The sequence below is a fragment of the Gopherus flavomarginatus genome, chromosome 4, assembly GCF_025201925.1.
Source record: "Gopherus flavomarginatus isolate rGopFla2 chromosome 4, rGopFla2.mat.asm, whole genome shotgun sequence".
Taxonomy (NCBI): domain Eukaryota; kingdom Metazoa; phylum Chordata; order Testudines; family Testudinidae; genus Gopherus; species Gopherus flavomarginatus.
This window is the reverse complement of record NC_066620.1, coordinates 12,778,571-12,799,986: the sequence shown is the minus strand read 5'-3', so window position 1 is coordinate 12,799,986 and position 21,416 is coordinate 12,778,571. Positions and strand designations below refer to the sequence as shown.

General features: G+C 40.5%; 1 protein-coding gene across 8 annotated transcripts in view; it reads left to right on the top strand.

The window, feature by feature from the left end:
• Positions 1-6,941: 6,941 nt before the first annotated feature.
• Positions 6,942-21,416, top strand: part of TASP1 (taspase 1) — a 168,596-nt gene continuing 154,121 nt past the window's right edge. For 2 of the 8 annotated variants that reach the window (XM_050952179.1, XM_050952180.1), the window contains exons 1-3: positions 14,113-14,200; positions 16,849-17,067; positions 20,679-20,746. In XM_050952179.1, the coding sequence (XP_050808136.1) occupies positions 16,923-17,067; positions 20,679-20,746 (213 nt within the window). In that variant the 5' untranslated portion in view covers positions 14,113-14,200; positions 16,849-16,922. Of the gene's footprint in view, positions 7,008-14,108; positions 14,201-16,848; positions 17,068-20,678; positions 20,747-21,416 lie in introns of those variants that run through there. The other 6 variants (XM_050952178.1, XM_050952181.1, XM_050952184.1 and 3 more) reach the window with 6 other exon arrangements.

Here is a 21,416-nt window from a genome sequence, read left to right as displayed (position 1 = left end):
TTTTAAAACAATTGATTCAGGAAAGTTGCATTTTGTGAAATTTACTGTATCATATTTATATCAGTGGAGCTTTAAGAGCTTTGCGATTTTCAAATAAATCAGTAACTTCAGAAAAATCACATTTTCTTGCTAATTCAGCCTCAACTGACAGTAAATCTAAATCTGCCAATTGGTTTTGGGCCATTGTAGACCTTAACATGTCTTTTATTCTAGAAAGACAACTGAAAGAGCGTTCTGCTTGAGCCACTGTTACTAGTATGGTGCAGAACAACCTTAAAGCAACAATTATGTTTGGAAAAAGAATTTCAAGTTTTAATTGTCTTAGTTTATTCATAAGGTTTATTGGCGAAAGAAAATTTTCTTGCAAATTTGATTTATATACTGCTTTAGGATGTATTAGCTCGTCGCAAATACTTTCGCTAATACCCTGTTCATAATTACTTTGCAGTTTTTTTGCCTTTTCTAGAATTTTTTCATCCTCTAATTTGTGGAATTTCCATAAAACGCTGAATAAAGAATTTATTGCTTTTGCCACCTCAAATCATGTTGTCATATTGCCAATAACAGTGTCCAAAAGAACATTAAATACACTGCACTTGAATATCTCTTCTGGGCTTGAGTTTAAGGATTCTTCAATTATTGTCAATTCGTTAGATTTTCTTTTCCTTTTTCTTTGTCATATTATCGTAAACTCAGCCTGCATACCTAAATTTTCAGTGACTAGCTTGCATTCATTTAAGATGGATTGCCAACTATTTCTGATTGTTTCCAAATCATCCAGAAGACTGAAAAGATTTTCAACTTCGACATTGATTGTAGTCTTTTGTGCTTGTAAAACAGTGCTTACATAAATTATAGCTGTAAGAATTTTCAGCCAAACAGATGCCATCAAAACACATTCAAATGATTCTATGTATGTTTTTATACCATTTAGATCTGTTCAAGTTTCTGAATTTCGATTTAATTCCAACACTGACTCGATTGCCTTCTTAATCACAGGAAGATTTTTTTGCAAAGGGTTTAACACTCTCAACTGTAGCAGACCAGTGTGTGTTTGACATGGAGTGAAGCGAACTACCAATGTTTTCTTTCAAAATTTCCCACCTCTGAGGACTGCCACAAAAATATTATATAGCTTTTGTATGACTCCAAAAAATGTTATTACCTCAGGACAACATTCTGCTGCATGAACACTGCACAGATCCAAACTGTGACAGGCACAAGGAGAAAAAATAGCTAGTGGATTGATTTGTAAAATGCGAGCTTGAGCACCCTTGTACGATCCACTCATATTAGAGCCATTGTTTAAGCCCGGTCCACAACATTCACTTATTGGAATACTGCGTTTTTGAAGCATCTGTAGAATTAAATCTGCAATGGCTTCCTGTTTTTTTATTACAGTTTACAAATTCTATAAATCTTTCTAAAACGTCATATTCATTTGTTTGTTTGTTTACAAGAACATAACACAAAACGAATGTAGTTTGCTCCATATGTGCCGAGTCTGGTGGTGTATCTACAATGATGGAAAAATACTTTGCAATTTCTCTTTCCTTTAAAATGCAGCTAAATACATATTCGGCACAGCATGAAATAAATTAATTTTGGATTTTGGCTGACAAATAATGTACTGGCAATCTTTTTTTTCTCAAAATGTGACTGTTTTACTCTTTTCAAATGCTCTACTAGTAAAGGGTCATAATGGCTTATGATTTCTAACATTCCTAAGAAATTGCCATTTCTTGACTCTCCAATTAAGTGGCTACTTCCCCTAAAAGCTAATCCACATTCTGCAAGAAACAAAACTACATCCAGAAATCGTCGTAATAAGTCTTTCCATACTTGTGTTTAACTGTTTTTTTTTGCAATAAAAAACAATTAACTAGTATTCTTATTAAGATTATTTTGTAAATATCACCACTCCACATAACATGCTCGGTGATTATTACTATTTTTGTGTTGAGGTATTCTGTTGTAAAATTTTTTATAACCTTTAGAAGATCTCCAGCCACTTTCAGTTGTGAAAATTGAACGATGAGCTTCTGGATGTTTACAGAATAAACGACAGGGAAAACAGAACACAGCTTGTTTAGTTTTACTCCAGACCAACCAATCTCGAGGAACTACTTCATTATTCCTTAACTGAAAATTCAGTACATAAACAGGAAATTGGTTGCCATCTTTATCAGGTGGTAAAATGTTAGGATATGGTTCCGGCCCTCGTCGAAAGGCATCTTCTATTTCATTGACTGTGAAATTTGATTCTAGAAGGCCAATATCAAAATTTAATAGCTTCTCGTTGTTATTTAGTGCAATTTCAGAAGCTGGCGATATTATTCTTGTCGAGCAAGAAGCGGAACACGCCTCGGTGACAGTAACATCAGTTTTATCTGCAGAAGTATATTGTGGTTCTGAAGATAGTATCGCGCTCAAATAACAAGTTGCTATATTACTAGAATCACTTTCATTGTTAGAGCTATTTTTATTCACTTCATCATTTTCTCTTTTTTCAATTCTTTCTTTTGAAACAATTTCAACTTCACTTGTGACTAACTGATTTCCTTTCTGATCTTCAAATGAATGAGAATGAGAGGAGAAGGTAAATCTGAGACATTCAAGAGTTCTTTGACCTACAGCAGCTCTTTTCTCTCTTTCTTTTTGTTCTTTCCATTGTTTTGCACCAGATTTGTGATGATAGTCCATGGTAAGAATTGAAAAGGGGTAAAAAACATTATCTAAAATTCAAAATGAATTATAATTATTTTAAATTCACTGCAATATAATATAAATGTATGATCTCATTTTATGTTAATAAATATAATATTCATACCTATTGAGAATATTAAGATCCTAATGACTAATATCAATAATCACCCAGGATTGTTGCTGAACTAACCATACACTTTAAACTTTAATGTGTAACACAACACAATGTGTATCACACAACAACTTTGTTGTATTCGCACGGTGTTCACTTACGAAAACATACAAATGCGACTGTGCATAATAAGATGAGATGGCACTGTCATACTGTCAAAGTGCAGAAGCGAATGTTCGTACAGAGTCGGAAATACTTGGAAATGCTCGGTTCCTGGCACAAGTTTGCAAGTTATTATTCAGAATTGTGCGTGCACTGAACATGAAATATATATTTTGTTAAGAATTACATTAAAATATAATTGTATTCTGTTCTTAATATCTAATTAGTAGTTCTTTGGTTGATTAGAGTCTATATTGGCCGATTGACAGAATTTTGTATATCATTATTATTCTCTTTGAAATTCACCAGTTTTACAATGGATGTCAAAAACAATTGACAAATAACGATACTACTGAGAAAGACAAAAACATATGCAACGTAGTTGGGCCCTGGGCCCCCTTCCAGACCACAGGGCCCTGGTAATTTGTACTGGCTTCCCCCCCTCCTTTGTCGGCCCTGTTCACAATCATCTCATTGTGAACCAGTATTAAACTGTTTGTTTAAAACTTATACTGTGTGTGTGTCTGGTGAAAAAAATTTCCCTGGAACCTAATCCCACATTTACATTCATTCTTAGGGGGAAATTGGATTTACTTAACATCGTTCTGCTTAAAGTCGCATTTTTCAGGAACATAATTACAGGAACATAATTACAATGTTAAGTGAGGAGTTAGTGTACCTAAGCCAATCATCAATGTCTCTTCCTAATAGAAACAACCCACAAGACCGTGAATATCAGCTAACCACCTGGGTCAAAAAGCAGTAGCAATATCTTTACCCCTTTAACAACATTCTGTTCTTTATGCTGTCCCTTCCCCAATCTGACAGTCCAGGAAGAGGAAAGTCTTTCTGTGCATTTGTCACTGCTAACATGAATGTCGTATTGTATTGCATTAGGCACACAGGAAACCCGTTCAACTAATCTGGGAATGGGGAAGCAAAATGTACGCAATATGAGTGTGTACTGCACTTATCACTTTGTAATGTTCAATGCATCTTCATGCAAACCCCTTTCCCCTTCATTCCTAATGTCCTGTCCACGTAGAACAATGTTCAGGAGGGCACATTCAACTGAAAACAAATCACATTGATTGAGGCCAAGCTGCTTGCTGTGATTGTGATCTTAAGAAGCTTAAAATGAAGCAAAAGAGCACAATGAACTTGCCAACAAGCTATGGGTTAGACCAGCTTTCCATGTACTCTGCAAGCAAAACAAAAACAAAAAAACACACAAAAAACCTCTCTAGCCACTAGTCCAATGTAAGAGAAGACAAGATAGCTCAGCTAGCTCCTCATAGTCAGCATGTGGACAAAAGTGTATTTGTACAGCTGTTCGAGACCACAAGGAGCCAGAGGCTAAAACTGGCCACTAGCAAAGTGCTGGCAGGCATATACTCTGAACATGTGTTTCTCTTTTAGGAGGATGGGCTGCAGACATGCTGTCCCTAAGGCCTGAGAGGCTACTCTCCATATGTCTGTACAACATCCCTGGTTTTAAGGTGCTGACAGCCAAATCACCCAGTAATATATCCTAAAAGGGCCCATGGGACTCAGTTCAATCTGTTCTAATCCAGGATTGGTGGTCAAGCCCAAATTCTATGAACAAGATGATTAAGCACGCAGAGATTTTTGGCTCCTGAATTGCACTTAGACTCATGTAAATAATGCAGAACACTTTTGTTGAACAGTAAGAGCCCTTAACAAAGGAGGGGGCCCTTAATTTCTGAAGAAAGGCTACATAACACATTCAGTGCCTTTGTAGTCAGTTGATGCTACGCCTGGCTCATGAGACAGCTCATGGTGTCCGACACCATCAGGTGGTCCAGAGACATTTATACCAAACACATCACTGGACACCGCCAATACCACACTGAGTAATTGAGACAGCCGACCAGGGAAATAACCCACTTCCTTCCCTGAGGGACCAAGGGACGCACCCCACCCATGCACCTATCCGCTCCACCAATACTGACTTGAACTCCTTATTCATTCCATGGGTGGCGAACCCGAGCCCACTTATTCACTGACACTTTAAAAACCCTTGCACCCCAATCTGGGTCTATGCTGGTTATGCGATATGTATGTATCTTTTCATCCTTGCAAACGATATCTGTAACCCCCCATAACCCAAGCCTGACCCCAGATGTACAGTACCTTCCCTCTCAACCTGTGTATATTTCATTTCAAACATTTACTTTAATAAAATTCTTAACTACCTTGGCAAGCCTCTTGAAAGGCATTACCTGAACAGACTTGTATTCAAAACCGAGATTAATAAAAGCACGTACATTGTGCACAAGGAAAAAAACCAAACCAAACCAGGCAAAGCTCCCACATGTCTATGCATACCTCAAGGGTCAGCTGTAGGCACTGCAAACCTAGGGAAAATTAGCCAGGAAGAGCAATTTTCAATATTTTGCTGACAGGTGGTCATCTACTTACAGTAGAACCTCAGCATTACGACCACCTCGGGAATGGAAATTGTTCGTAACTCTGACAAAACATTATGGTTGTTCTTTCAAAGGTTTACAACTGAACATTGACTTAACACAGCTTTGAAACATTACTATGCAGAAGAAAAATTCTGCTTTCCCTTTTTAAAAAAATAGTTTACATTTAACATAGTACTGGATTGTATTTGCTTTTTTTTTTTTTTTTTTTTTTGTCTCTGCTGCTGCCTGATTGCATACTTTTGGTTCCAAATGAGGTGTGTGGTTGACCCGTCAGTTTGTAACTCTGAGGTTCTACTGTACTAGGTTTGATGGGAGGCAGGAGATGGAGAGGAGCCAAAGTGGAACAAGCCTGTGTCCACATCAAGCTTGGAAGACTCCCCACCTCCAGACAGGAACATAAGAAGGGCCCTACTGGGTCAGACCAAAGGTCCATCTAGGCCAGCATCCTGTCTTCCAATAGTGGCCAGTGCCAGGTGCCCCAGAGGGAATGAGCAGAACAGGTAATCCAAGTGATCCATTCCCTGCCACCCATTCCCAGCTTCTGGCAAACAGAGGCTAGGGACACCATCCTTGCCCATCCTGGCTTATTTCCATTGATGGACCTATCCTCCATGAACTTATCTAGTTCTTTTTTGAACCCTGTTATGGTCTTGGCCCTCACATCATCCTCTGGCAAGGAGTTCCACAGGTTGATTGTGCATTGTGTGAAGAAATACCTGCTTTTATTTGTTTTTAACATGGAAACAGGAAAATGTGTCTATTTTAAAACAGGCTGAGCACCTGGAGCGGCTCCTGCGAACAAAGAGAAGCCAGAAATCTCAACACTGGGAAAAATAACGTGTAAAACAGAGCGAGCAGCGTGTGACAGCGAGACGGGGCAGTGACTGAACGTGCAGGGCTTCCAGGGCAGGGAGCGCGGGATCTCTGCAAGAGGAGCCCTGGGGCGCGGGCTCGCAGACCCTGCTCCACTTCCCGAAGCAGGATGAGAGCCCTTGGCTCCAGCCGAGCCTGTGGCGAACGGGGGAGCCTCTCACCTAGTCCCTCCGCGCAGCCTCCAGCGGCAGCTACAGGTGCTCGGTCCCTCTGACAAGGCCACTTCTCAGCAGCCTGTCCCAGGCCGGCCGCCGCCTGGGGAGGGATGACACAGCGCGGAGGGCTGAGGAGCCCCGCAGCCCGGGCCCGGGGAGGGAGCTGCTGGCAAGGAAAACCGGGGCCTCAGGCACGGCTCAGGCCTGTGGCTCATAAGGGGTTAACAGAACTGCAGCCCGGGAGGCGCGAGACCGGCCGCTTGAGACTCTCCCAACCGCCTCCGCTCATCCGCGCTGCCCGGCCTGTGCGTGGCCCTTTAACACCTCCCCCTCCGCTCGCTATTGGCAGAACTGCCACGGAGGGGGCGGGCGCAGGCGGTATTCGGACCCAGTCCGCCAATGGGCGCCCGGGCTGCGTCCGGCCTCTTCATGTCACGTGACCTGAGTGGACCACTGAGAGCCTGATGGGGGCGGGGCGGCGCCCAATCCCCGGGGCTGCCGGCGGTTGAGCGGTTCCGGGTGCGCGCGAGGCTGTGACCGCGGCGGGTGAGTGGCTCCCGCCCCGATTGTTCTAGTCGCGGGCCCCACCCGCCCCATCCTCCTTCCGGGCGGGGCTCGCTTGCCTCCAAGCGCTGCGGCGGCACCGGGCCGCTCTGGGTGGGGAGCCCAGCGCGGGCTCGAGTCGTCCGCCGGGCTGTGGCCCTATGACATCACCATGAGAGAGTGGGACGTCATCTCGCTGGTCCCCCGGGGTCGTTGTGGGGTCACCACGTGGTGGTGTTCCCCTGTTGTCGTGGGGTGCGTTGCTGTGGTGGCCCCCTGCTGACGTCACACTGGTGGTGGTGATGTCACATGAGGTGGATTAGCCTAGCTAGAGAGTAGTGGTTGCTGTGATGTCACTGAGAGGCCTGATCTCCATCTATGCCCAGATTGGTACTGCGGTAACTATGGTGTGAAGTTTAGGTAGTTCTAAACTAAGGCCAAATCAGGTACACCCAGCCTGCTTGAAGAGAGTTTGCACCAAAGCTTGTAACTAAATTTGCTTAGGAAACACAACCTCTGTGTGAGCTTTGTCATAAACTCTTGTGGACGGCTATGAAATCTGAAGGGGCCTATAGTTCTAGTCTGACCTCCCTGTATATCATGGGTCCTAACATGTCACCCGTCACCTCCGTAGTGTGCCCACCAATTTGTGTTTGGCTAAAGTACATCTTCCAGAAAGGCATCCAGTCTACACTTGAAGATAATCCAACACTTCACTTTTTCTAATGGTTAATAACGTTCCCTGTTAAAAATGTATCTTTATTTCTAATTGTTAACCATATATAAATTGTTTACTGTTGCTTTTGTTAGCCTTCAGTTTGGGAACAGGTTTTTCAAAAAGTGCATGATTGACTTTAGTAATATTAAATAATCTCTCATCACATCTAAACATGATCTAATTCTGCTGTTAATTACTCTCAGTATAAGAGTTCTTCCTTGACTATCTTTGTGGTTATTGCTTGTTTATGCCTAATCAAATTCTGCTTCAGTTACTGCTACCTTCTTCTCGGTCTTATGGATGCCCCTATTATCTTTATAGAGCCTGTTGAAAATTCTGTTACTGAAAACTCTCCTCCTTGTCATTCAGTTTATATTACCCCGTCTTCTAAATTAATTCACTAGTTTCTCTTTTCCCAGCATACCAAATTCCGACTTCATGTACTGAGTTCTAGGCCCTTCATAATTGCACTGTCTGAACTTGAGACCTTCTCTTGTGTTGCATTTCCTCTGATCTATCGATGTCTGTTTTGAAGCTTCTGTTTCACTGTGTCCAAAATTCTCCCATCTTCTTTCTTTGCCTCCTTCCTTGTTGCTTGCTATGCATGGAACAGCCTCTTTTTCCCTTTGTGCCAAATTACCATTGTCTTAGTTAAAATGCCTCCAAAAACCTAACGCCGAAATGTTGCACACGGGAACTGAGTTATATCGTAATAAAGAAGACATACTTTAATTGCATCGTCAAGATAGGGACATAACTAAATGTTTATTTTTCCTTACCCAATCCTTTCCTATTTGCTGCTCATTTGTCAAATGTACTTAGGTATCTAGTGATGGGAGCATTTATCACTAGATTGTAAGTTCTTATAGGCAAGTGTTAGGAACAAGTGAGAAGTAGGACATAAAAGGTGGCTAGTGCAATGTGGTAGCTTAACAACAGACCTCTTAAGTCTCCCACATACAACCTGGGAGATTCCTGTTTTTGAGTGCACCCTTGTGGGGTCCCAGGCAACTGCTAGTTTCTCCCAAGTGAGGGAAGCACTCTTGACTGTGTCTCCATGGTTAGTGTCCTGTATGCAGGATCTCTGTGGCTAGAGTGCTTCAGGACATGAGTTGGAGTTCAGCCCCCAGTGTGCTTGCAGCTGTAAAGATGGCTAGAGTGGTGCACTGTGGTGGTGTGGGGATTGAAGTTCATGTTTAGAAGAGAGCTGGAAAAGAGAATGTAGGAAGATAGATGGGAGAAGGGGATGGGGATAGGAACTTGTGGGGAGGGCAACTAGAACAGCTAGAATGGGAAAACTTTAAGGGGGGTACATGTGGAGCTGGAGGTGGCGTTTTCGGGGAATAGCAGGGATATGACAGATATAACAATTTGTAGATTTGATTTGGAAGTGACGTTAAAAATTGAAAGAATTTTATGGAGATTGCACTGCTTTGTTTACGGCATAGGACATGCAAACTAGGGCGTTGTAGTGCTGGTATAAAATCTACAGCCTTTCAGATCTACAGGTGTGTAAATGTACAGTGTTTAAATGCATGTTGTTACATAGTTTAGGCTCAACACCTATCTTTTTCTATATTATTTGCAATCTGGAGAAGAATGTCCTTCAGGTTTTAATTACTGTAGCCTTGTTCTTAAAGTACTGCTTTGTTCAAATATTTTTTAAAAATATCCCTATTTATGAGAGATTCCAACAAAATGTATGTTCTTCCTTTGATGCTTCATTGGATCACCAGTACTCTCTCCAGTGCTCAGTTGCATCCATGCTTAATATTATGGTAGGGTGGATGTAAAGGAATAGCTAATGGTTAGAAATGTATTTCTGAGGTAACCCATCTGCAGCCCTCCTGCTCATTGTCATTTCTGTGGAGAAGAAATATGTCATCTTATGCCATTTAACATAGGGAGTATTTCTCACAAATGCTGTCCCCAGCAAGCAAACTGCAAGCCTGGGGACAAATGGGGCTATTCCTACATCTGTCTATAGCGCCATTCAATTGTGCTGATAAACAAAACTGTCATTGTATTTACTTCCTAAAGTTAATTAGGGATGAAATGAGTTAATATATACAGAGGCCAAAATTAAGTATACCAATCTTTTTTAAAAAATAAATTAGGGCTGTCAAGTGATTAAAAAAATTAATTGCAATTTAATCACATTGTTAAATAATAATACCATACCATTTATTTAAATATTTTTGGATGTTTTTCTACATTTTCAAATATTGATTTCAATTACAACACAGAATACAAAGTGTACAGTGCTCACTTTATATTTATTTTTGATTATAAATATTTGTTCAGTAAAAAACAAAAGAAATTGTGTTTTTCAGTTCACCTCATACAAGTACTGTAATGCAATCTCTTTATCATGAGAGTTGAACTTACAAATGTAGAACTGTGTACAAAAAAAACTGCACACAAACACAAAACAATGTAAAGCTTTAGAACCTACAAGTCCACTCAGTCCTACTTCTTATTCAGCCAATCACTAAGACAAACAAGTGTGTTTACATTTGCAGGAGATAATGCTACCTGCTTCTTGTTTACAATATTACCTGAAAGTGAGAATAGGCGTTCGCATGGGACTGTCGTAGCAGGCATCGCAAGATAATTATGTGCCAGATGTGCTAAGGATTCATATGTCCCTTCATCTTCAATCACTATGCTGATGAGGGGTTCCGCTCGATAACGGTCCAAAGCAGCGTAGACCGACGCACGTTTACATTCATCATCTGAGTCAGATGCCACCAGCAGAAGGTTGATTTTCTTTTTTGGTGGTTCAGGTTCTGTAGCTTCCGCATCAGAGTGTTGCTCTTTTAAGATTTCTGAAAGCATGCTCCACACCTCATCCCTCTCAGATTTTGGAAGATACTTCAGATTCTTGGGGCGAGTGCTGTAGCTATCTTTAGAAATCTTACACTAATACCTTCTTTGCGTTTTGTCAAATCTGCATGAAAGTGTGCTTAAAATGAACAACATGTGTTGGGTCGTCATCCAAGACTGCTATAATAGGAAATACATGGCAGAATGCGAGTGTAAAAGAGCAGGAGACATACTATTCTCTCCAAGGAGTTCAGTCAAAATTTAACACTTTTTTTTTAACAAGCGTCATCCTCATGGAAGCATGTCCCCTGGAATGGTGGCCGAAGCATGAAGGGGTATATGAATGTTTAGCATATCTGGCACGTAAATACCTTGCAATACCGGCTACAAAAGTGCCATTCAAATGCCTGTTCTCGCTTTCAGGTGACATTGTAAATAAGAAGCAGGTAGCATTATCTTCCGTAAATGTAAACAAACTTGTTCATCTTAGTGATTGACTGAATAAGAAGTAGGACTGAGTGGACTTATAGGCTCTAAAGTTTTACATTGTTTTGTTTTTGAATGCAATTATGTAACAAAAAATCTACATTTATAAATTGCACTTTCATGTTAAAGAGATTGCATTACGGTACTTGTGTGAGGTGAATATACAATCTCTTTTGTTTATCATTTGACAATGCAAATATTATTAATAAAAATAATAATATAAAGTGATCACTGTACACTTTGTATTCTGTGTTGTAATTTAAATGATTTGAAAATGTAGAAAAACTTCCCAAAATATTTAATAACTTTCAATTTGTATTTTGTTGTTTAACAGTGCGATTAAAACTGTGATTAATTGTGATTAATTTTTTTTGAGTTAATCATGTGAGTTAACTGCTATTAATTGACAGCCCTAAAATAAACTATTTCATGACATTTTCTCTGTGCATTCGGTACCTTATCAAAACATAACTGCTAATAAACATTTGTATAAGAGAGGGTAACTGTCAGTCTCGTTAGCAATAAGAACTATGCCCATGAGGTCAGTAGGATTAAACATGTTATACGCTAATGGTGAACCTCACCCGGAGTTTCATTGTTCCTAGTCCCAAAGTTTGGCAATTTTAAATGCATTAGTGCTGGCTAGTTGTTGGAGTTGGGACTACAGCATTACTGAATTGCTGTGTACTTGGCTAACTGCTTAACCTCTCTGAATCTCTGCCAGTTTGTAAAAGGGAAATATGTACCTTTCAGTATAGTGTGAGCTGTGTATCTTTAATACAGTAACTCCTCACTTAATGTTGTAGTTATGTTCCTGAAAAATGTGACTTCAAGCAAAATGATGTTAAGCGAATCCAGTTTCCCCATAAGAATTAATGTAAATTGAGAGGGTTAGGTTCCAGGGAAACTTTTTTCACCAGACAAAAAAATGTATATTTATTTATATATACACACAGTATAAGTTTTAAACAAACAATTTAAAACTGTTCACAGCTATAATGATTGTGAAGCTTGGTTGAAGTGGTGAAGTTAGGAGGTAGAAGCGGGTGGGATATTTCCCAGGGAATGCCTTGATGCTAAATCAGTGGTTCTCTACTTTTGTACTGGTGACCCCTTTCACATAGCAAGCCTCTGAGTGCGACCCCTCCATATAAATTAAAAATACTTTTTTATATATTTAACACCATTATAAATGCTGCAGGCAAAGCAGGGTTTGGGGTGGAGGCTGACAGCTTGTGACCCTCCATGTAATAACCTCATGACCCCTGAGGGGTCCCGACCTCCAGTTTGAGAACCCCTATGCTAAATGATGAACTAGCAGTCAGCTGAGCTCTCAAGGATTAACACGTTGTTAATGTAGCCTCTTACTCTACAAGGCCGCAGGAATGGAGGGGAGAGGAGATAGCATAGCAGACAGAGACAGACATGCACCTTGTGTGTGGAGGAGAGAGAGAAATGCACACTGCCCCTTTAAATAAGCTGACTCACTCTTAAGTGCATTGGCATTTCAAGTGGTTCAGGAAGTTGAGAGAGCAGCTGCTGCCCCATGCTCTCTCTGTCCCTGTTCCCACCCTGCTCTATATGGAGAAGAAGGGGTAAGCGTGGTGTAGGAGCACGAGGGGAGGAGGAACACCCTGACATTAGCCCCTCTTCCTCCACCCACCCCACGCCTGCACAGCAAGCAGGAGGCTCAGGGAGCAGCTTCAAGGCAGAGGGCAGGAGCAGCACATGGTAGTGGGAGGAGGGATAGCTGCAACTGCTAGCCTGCTGGGCAGCTGCTGCACAGGGAACTTAGGGGAGCAGGAAGCTGATAGGGGGGTTGCCAGTCCACCCTGGTTCCAAGCCCCCACCAGCCAGCTGCAACAGGCTGCTCTTCCTGCAAGCAGGGGACAAAGCAGGTTGCTGCCAAACGAGGATGTTAGAAGGGAGCATTGCACAACTTTAAACAAGCATGTTTCCTAATTGATCGGCAACCTAACAACAAAACAATGTTAACCGGGATGACTTTAAGTGAGGAGTTACTGTAGTTAATATCTGGATGAATATAGTATTATATAACAGTATTCTGATGCAGTAAAAATACTTTAAATTATTTAAACCATTTTTAATTAGCTGTGCCGTAAGTTTTTTTTTTTTCCTCCAAAATATTTAACAAAGCTTAGGAAGCAGTATAAAATTTTAAACTGATTTTTAAATAAGTGATGAAATTCCAATAAAATGACTAGGATACTCCAACTATAGGTTACATAAATGATTATTTAAACAAAAAAAATTATTAAAACTTGATAATCTATGTTAAGGCCTGAATGTATTATAGTGTATTCATCAATTTAATAAAAATATGAAGCAGAAAATGTTTGCTGCTGAAGTTTTAAAGAAAACCAAACTTCTGTTGTTGGTGGAAGTCTTTGGATAAGCACTTGGAATAGGAGTACGTTGAAGTGCTAATCCAGCTACTGCTGTCAAAAGCCGTTTCTACAGGTGCAGAGAGAATATTTTCTTTTCAGTTTATTCAACCAGGTCAGTTCAATGGCTAGTTTATTCAAATTTAAGAAAGCAGTGACAGTTGAAAAAGCAGGAAAGCTTGTTTTCCTCTTCCACTATATGAATAAAAACTAGCTGTCAGATGATGAGATCCACTAGTTCAAAAATCCTGAAGGTCATTGTGACCAGAAACAATCAATTAAATCCACTAGTTATGGGTAATATTTCCTTTGTTTAATAAATCAATTAGTTTTAAACGCAGAACATGGTTTGATAAACTTACTTCTTTCTTATTTATCCAGCATACCCAAGATAGTTTTATTTAACTAATAAAGGAATTAATTGTGTGTGTTGTGCATTTTCAGTTGAATTCTAATTTAAGCTTGACACAAATCATGGGGAAAAATTAATCTAGTAAATAAGAAACGCATAAGTCACCAGTCTCTAGTGTAAAAATTAAGAATATGAAATATGTTAAGCTATAGAATTGCTTAAATAAATATTATTACTCCTGAGTGAATTCTGCATCACGCGTGCATGCAGAATTCATGTCCCCTGCAGATTTCTTTGCTTCCCTGCAGAAAATGATGGGGAAGTAAAGGAAAGTTGAAGAGTTGTCATGCACCTCTCCCAGGCAGCACGGGTGCCTTGTTTCCATCGCCCAGAACAAGCTGGCAGAGAGGTAAATCACTGTGGGGCTGGGGATGCCCATGGGTGTAGTTTGTTGAGGGGGGAGGCACTAGGGAAGGAAGAGGTGTGAGATAGGGTGAGGAGGGGGATGTGAGAATGACAGGCAGGGGAGAAGAAGGATGGTGGGATAGGGAAGAGACGATGGGGAAGAGAGATGGGATGGGGAAGAGAAAGGGATTGGGGAATAGGGGAGGGAAGCAGGAGTCCGGCATGCGGCATCCCCTCCGCAGCAGTAGCTGGGGCTTCCCCATTAAGCAGACCCATCGAACCCCCACCCTGATGAGCCCCACCTACTGCACCCAGTCTGGCCCCAAGAAGCCCCCCGGTTCCCCATCCCACCAAGTACTGCTGTCCCGGCGCCCTGACCTCTCTGCTGAGCCCCCTTCCACCTGATTCTGTCATCTTTATTCACTTTAGTAGTATGTAGGCTGCAATTAGTCCCAATGTCAATATAAGCTGTGTACATACATTGTGTTGATCTGTTGTTATTCTTTCCACTCTTGTTCCAAAGCTACAAATTCATCTGAATTATGTGTACAGAAATAGCCTTGTGGCATATACTAAATATACCCTCCACCTTTTGAACTACCTGCTGTTTTAAATTAAATTTGAGAGATGATGATCTTGATTAATGTGTACTGTGCTTTGCAGATGTAAAGCCATAAGTGTTGATTAGCTTTGATTTTCGGTGCCTGACTCCTGAAAACTACTTCCTGCTGTCAGTGGAAGCTCATACATTAGGTACCTAAACAGCCGGTTTAAATTTTCCATAATCATTCTGTAAGCATCAAAACTTTATTAGTCTTCTGAGGTTGCAAAAAATGTCCAACACTAGTTTCTTCTAAACTAGGTGAACCCTATAGATCCTGCTTTACGCTGATGACCAAGGCTTGGTCTATGCCTGAAATTGCAGTCAACCTAGCTACGTTGCACAGGGGTGTGAAAAATTCACATCCCTGAATGAGGTAGCTGTGCTGACCTAACACCCAGTGTAAACACAGCTGAGTCAATGGAAGAATGCTTCTGTCAATTTAGCTACCATTGCTTGGGGAGGTGATGTTGCTGCACCATGGGAAAAATCCCTTCCGTCATTGTAGACTGCGTCTACACTATGGGATTATTCCAGCATAGCTACAGTGCCATCGCTGTGCCAGCATAAGCCAGTGTACACAATGTGGACTAACTGTGGTGGCTCCTCTTGCTGTCATGGTTTTTTAAATAATACCTTGTTTGTATCTTGGCCTCCTGGGAATAGGAAGTTTTTATGGAATATAACTGAGATAAAAGATGGAATTTTTTTATTATGGCATCTTTAAATTACTATTTCTTGGGCTCACTTACTTAACAGAACAGTACATCCATCCTTTTTTGGTAACATAGGCACGCTTTTTACCATAACTTTCTGTTTATAAGTAAAATTACATTTTCTTGCCTTTCTATATGGCTATTACTGAACTGTATGTGAGCCCTTTCATTGCATACTACCCTAAGTAGAAACACAGGTATATTTATTTGATACACAACTTGGTATCTGTGTGTCTCTTAAGATTGCTGTATAGATCACATACCTGATGCAACCTCAAAAAGCCAGGAAACAGTAGGCAGGCTGACAGAATATATCATTTAGTCTTCCCTCTAGAGATGCCACATACCACAGACAATGAATCTCAACCAAAGCTTTGCCTTAGTCGGAATGCCAGTCTTCCAACATCCTCTTCCCTAAACTCCCACACCAGAGACCAGACTCTTCTTCTGACTTTCCTTTGCTGTACGGTTCTGGGAAACCACACCCAGGTTTGTGAAAGGAGTTGCTGAAAGGGTGCCACAACACTATCAGGGCTGACTTAAAGCGATGGTGTATGGTGGATGTGGTATTAGTGAAGTCTGGGTCTTTGGGTGGAAGAAAAGCAGGTCTCTTCTGTGCTTTTGAGGCTTTGTCAGGCATGTTATGTAGCAACCTTAATTGTTTTGCAACACTTTATCAATTTTTCCAGTCCTTTCATTTTTTAAAGGATCTTAGCAGCAGCAGCTCTTCATTTCATGACAGTTTCTTTATGAAAATGCCTCGCCAGCTTAGCAGCTGGGAACTTTGACAAAGTCCTGGTTTCAATGAATGGAACTCCTGATAATTATAAAGAGCATGTTTTATTTGCTATCTAATATTTTCTTCACAACTGTAAGTACTGGAAGCACTTCCTTAAAAAGCAAAGGTTGAGATTCTGGAACATCAGTGCTGCACAGATTTGATGATCGTAATCAGAGCAGATATGTTATCGATCTAATGTCAAATAAAAAGATCATAAACTTAAAGTAACTTTCCCTTTGCTAAAATTTACGGCAGTCAAACTTCAAATCTCAAATCAGTAACTTAGATGGGCTAGAAAAATTGTGAGACTCAAAGTAAACTTAGTCTCCTCCTAAATAATTTATAATCTTAAATTTATGTAAATACTTGGAAAAGTCCATTTTTACTCACATTATGGGCTGTAAAATGGAAGATGCAAAACTCAGTCCCTGCTTAAGTGGAAAGAATAACCTAATGTAACATGGATCTTCTCCTGTTTTTCATAAAATGCTTTTTGCCTGAACTATTTTCAGTGTGAAAAAATTGCATAACATTTACATATGGTTTTACCTTAGGGTGAGTCCTCTCCAGAGTTTACTTTTGGATGAAAGCATGCTCTCTTTCCAGTAGAAGATGGTGACCCTGGAGTATGATCATGGAGAAGGGGATGAGTTCAGTGGAAGTGTTACCTTCCAAATCATCCCAGGTTACAGCTGTAAAGGTGATGGTGAAGGAGCATGAAACAAAATTGATCCAAAAGGGGAAACCAGTAGGATTTGTGCTTGTACATGCAGGTAAGATTCCAGAAGTTGAGAGCTGAGGTGTTTTTTTAAAATTTGTAGTAAAATCCCAAGTGAGTTATGCAAACTTCTGTGTCTGTTCTTCTGTGAGTGAGAGTTCTAATGCTAACATGATGGCCTGGATTGTCCTCCAGGGTTCATGTGCACAGAGACCCCTCAAAGTCATTTCTCCCTTTCTGTGCAAGGATGTGCCATCTGTGTCAGATTTTAAGAAGGCTAGCTCTACATCTTGTGGATCCCTTTCTGAAACCTTTCTGAAATAGTTTGGGAATCTCAACCAGTCCTCAGTAACCCACCTATTTTGGATACCTGAGTGGGGTTTTTGCAGGTGGTCAGGCTGCATGAAGCTGAGTTGTTTTTTCAGGAATGGGGTGGGGGACTAAAGTGTCAAGCTAGTCTGTGAGGGGTAATGATGTAGCGAAATTAAAGCATGGTCCATCTCCCTATATGGAAAGCTATGAGCACTGTAATTGAAGAGGAGAGCTTCAGTTAGAACCCTTCCTTTTTATTAGTTGCTTATAATTTAAATTTCCTTTTGGCCTGACTTCCCATGTTTGGTTTTGGTACAAGAGAGAACTCTTTAGTGCCTTTTTGCTAAGCTTGAACAAAAGCTATTTAGTCACATATTTGCACATTTTTAAGAGTAACATGCCAGTACTTCTGGCTCAGTGCAGTTTCATTCTTTCTTTCCTACAGGTTTGCTGAGTTTAAGTTAGGGTGGGTTTAGAGAACAAGGGACTTTTTTGGGATAGTCAAAGGTGGAAGGAGCATTTCCCATTCTTCTGTCATTCAGCATGCAGAGGGGTTCAGGCCAGTTTGTTGGCACTTATCCATGCTATGGGATGAGATAACTGCAGTTTAACAACCCATACTTGTAGGGCTGGCATTGGGCTGTGGGAAAGAGCTACATGACTTGTCTTGTGCACAGACTTTATACCATGCTTTGTCAGCACTACTCAATTGATGGATTGGAAAGGGGGCATGAGTTGGGTCATATCATGTTGTCTGAGAGATGAGCTAAATTATGGGACTGTTAGGACTCTATTGATGTTCAGGCAGTGGAGAAAGGAATCAGTTTGCTCCTTGTTCCTCTTTCTTTACCTTGCTGCTTCTGTGACTCCTGCTTTCAGTCCTGTTGTGCATCTTCCTGCCCATCACCCAGCTACAAAGCAGCTCCTTTTCCCAATCACATGCACAATACTCTGATCCAGGCTGGAAAGGCAATGCTTAAAGGGGCTGTGTATTCAGCTTCACAGACTCTTGCAGCTGTGCTGCCTCAGGGCTGAGCACTGTGCAGTTCACGCATGGTGTCCTCCACACCAGCACCAGTCCCTTCAGCCAGCTGCCCTTACAGCACCCAGAAACTTCTTACTGTTTGTTCTGTGACCCTAATCCCACAATGCTTTATGGCTACAAAGGATGGTAGAATATGTTGGATAAGGGGATGACTCTTTGGGTTACAGCATAAATGCCTTAACTGTTTTGCTACCTGATCACATGATGGTATGCTCTCTCAAGCACAAGTGTTGTGAAAAAATAGGCTAAATGGTGATCCCAGCATGCTGTGTAGATGAAAACTTCTATAGCACGGTTTGACATCCTGACTGATTGCCTTGGTTGATGCTTTATTCTTATGTTGTGGGGATAAGGGAAAAATATTCCTGAATTTGTTAGTCCAATTTAATAAAAGAAAGGAAGTGAGCTGGAGATGTATGAAGGGAAAAGGAGCACTTTAGGGTTTTAGGCCTGAGGAAGCACTAGATTTATGTACACCAATATTTTTCAGACTTGTAAATTACCTACGTTTACGGTTATACCAGGTGTCTCTTCCACCTCCATTGATGCTGCACTCATTGGGAAATTAAGGTTCCAAAAACTTCTAGTATAGTTAGCGTTCTAGAGAAAATTAATCCATCTCTACCCCGATATAACGCAACCCAATATAACACAAATTTGAATATAATGCAGTAAAGCAGCGTTCTGGGGGGGCAGGGATGCACGCTCTGGCGGATGAAAGCAAGTTCGATATAATGCGGTTTCACCTATAACGAGGTAATATTTTTTGGCTCCCGAGGATAGCGTTATATCGGTGTAGAGTTGTAAATTTAGTTCCTTGATACTACAAGGAATCTTGTTAAATATAATGGCAGGTTCATCTTTAGCATTTGTTTCTGGACCATAGTGTGAAGTGAATTATTTGTATTACCATAGCTACTAGTAGCCCCGGTTAGGGACCAGGATCTCATTATAATAGGCACCATAGAAACATGGAACAAAGAATTCTCGCCCCAAAGAGCCTGCAATCTTACAACTGCAGCTGATTAAAGCAGCCTGGTGATGCATAAAATGCTCGAGGAGCTAAAAATAGCAATGTGTATTTTTTAAAAAAAAGAATAAGACCTTTAAGGTGAGCAAATATGTGCAGGGCACCTTGCTCTGAGTCAGTGTTTAAAGACCCTGCTTGTACTGTTTTAAGACTAAATGGACATGTTTAATATGCTGCTGCTTATAGTGTATTTCCTCCACTATTGGTGTTAGTTTAGTTTTTGATAAACTAAACTGGGTTGTGTAAAAGAAGCTTAAGCACAGACAGCATTGAAGATGAGGAAGTGGGAGCAGGAATGAATATCACAAGTAACAAAAGAAAAAAATATTGGAGGTAGCCTGGATTTGTAAAAAGCAACAGTGAGTCCTGTGGCATCTTAAAGATGCATAGATTCCATCCCATGATGGAAGTCAGATGCATAGGATCTGTCCGACGAAGTGGGTATTCACCCACGAAAGCTTATGCTCCAATTCATCTGTTAGTCTTTAAGGTGCCACAGGACTCATTGCCTTTTTTTCCTTTTAAAAAGCAACAATTTGCTAGTATTAAATGTTAAATTACTATAAGCCTATGGCTTCCATTGCTGATGGTACTTGTAGTGGTTTTCTAGACCTGTGGAGGCAGGAAGGAGTGGGGTTAGAGTATGGGCAGAGAGATGCTTGGAGTCAGTTTGGGGAGGCAAGGAGCAGGAACAAAATGGAGATGGAGTATGTTTCTGCTACTCTCATTTTCAATGTAATCTTTCTCAAGAAACTGGGTCTGGCAGTCACAGAGCAGAAGCAGTAGTTTAAAAAAAAGCTAGTGCAGGTATCAAAGTGGAAGGAGGGCCAACTCACGTGATTGAAGATACAAAAGAAAAAGTGGAGCATGACTCTTAAAAACTGTAGCAGTATTTTTTTTTGGTGGCTTAATATAGTGACAACTTTCATGTCTGAAGCTCTCCAGGAACAGGCAAAACTAGAATCTCCTAATGAATATTTAGAGGGTCAGAATATCTGTGTAAAATACTGGTACTTGTACCTCTCCAATTATATCAATAGTGTAGATGACTGTCAGTGGCAATACTGGATTATTTTTTAAATGCTTGAAAGTGTTAATCTGTGATGGAAGTAGATCAGTGGTCTCTGTTTTATAAAATGACACAGAGTTATTTACATCTGAGTTAAGATGCGGGTGTCAGCCTATATTGTAATTCCTGGTAAAAACACTATCCCAGTGTATTAATTTGAATGCTTACCGTAAGCTCTCCTTAACGTTGTTTTTCTGTCTTTAATAATAGGTGCAGGTTATCATTCTGAATCCAAAGCTAAAGAATACAAACATGTTTGCAAAAGAGCCTGTCAAAAGGTATGACTTCCCCAGTTTCAAACTTTTTCCTTTAAAGAATCAACAGGCTTCTACCAAATTTGAGTTCACTAGAGTTCAATTTATAAAAGGTTTTAGGGTCTAATGTTTTAATCTGTTTTGTGAGGTATGGATATTATTCAGAAGTGCATAAAGTGTGTTTGCATGAAGTGTTTATTTTGGGATTCATTAACACTATCCCCTGGATACAATTATATACTGAAGGTATTTCTGTGGGCAAAAAAAGAAATAGCAATAAAAAAACAGGAACCACTGTGCACTCCATAAAGGAAGAATGGTAAAAACTTTGAGAAGTGTGATTTGAATAACAGATCAATAAATATTATTTCATAATCCCTCAAAGGATTATGGTTTGTACTATACCTCTTTCACTTGCACAGAAACTACCTCTTTCACTTGCACAGAAACTATGTACACATTCTCTCTCCTTCAGAGGACTGTAATACATGTGGATTATTAAAAGAAAAGAGTGGTGGTTCTCTGCTCATGCAACAATTTTGGTTCCAGGGCTTGCTCCAGGTACACATACAAATTGTGTTTTTTCATTTCATATCATGATTCCAAATCATGTTTCCATGGTATCCCTTCTTGCTACTTGAAGGCTGGCTGGCAGTCACTGGTCAGGACTATATACACCTAATATGTGTAGCCT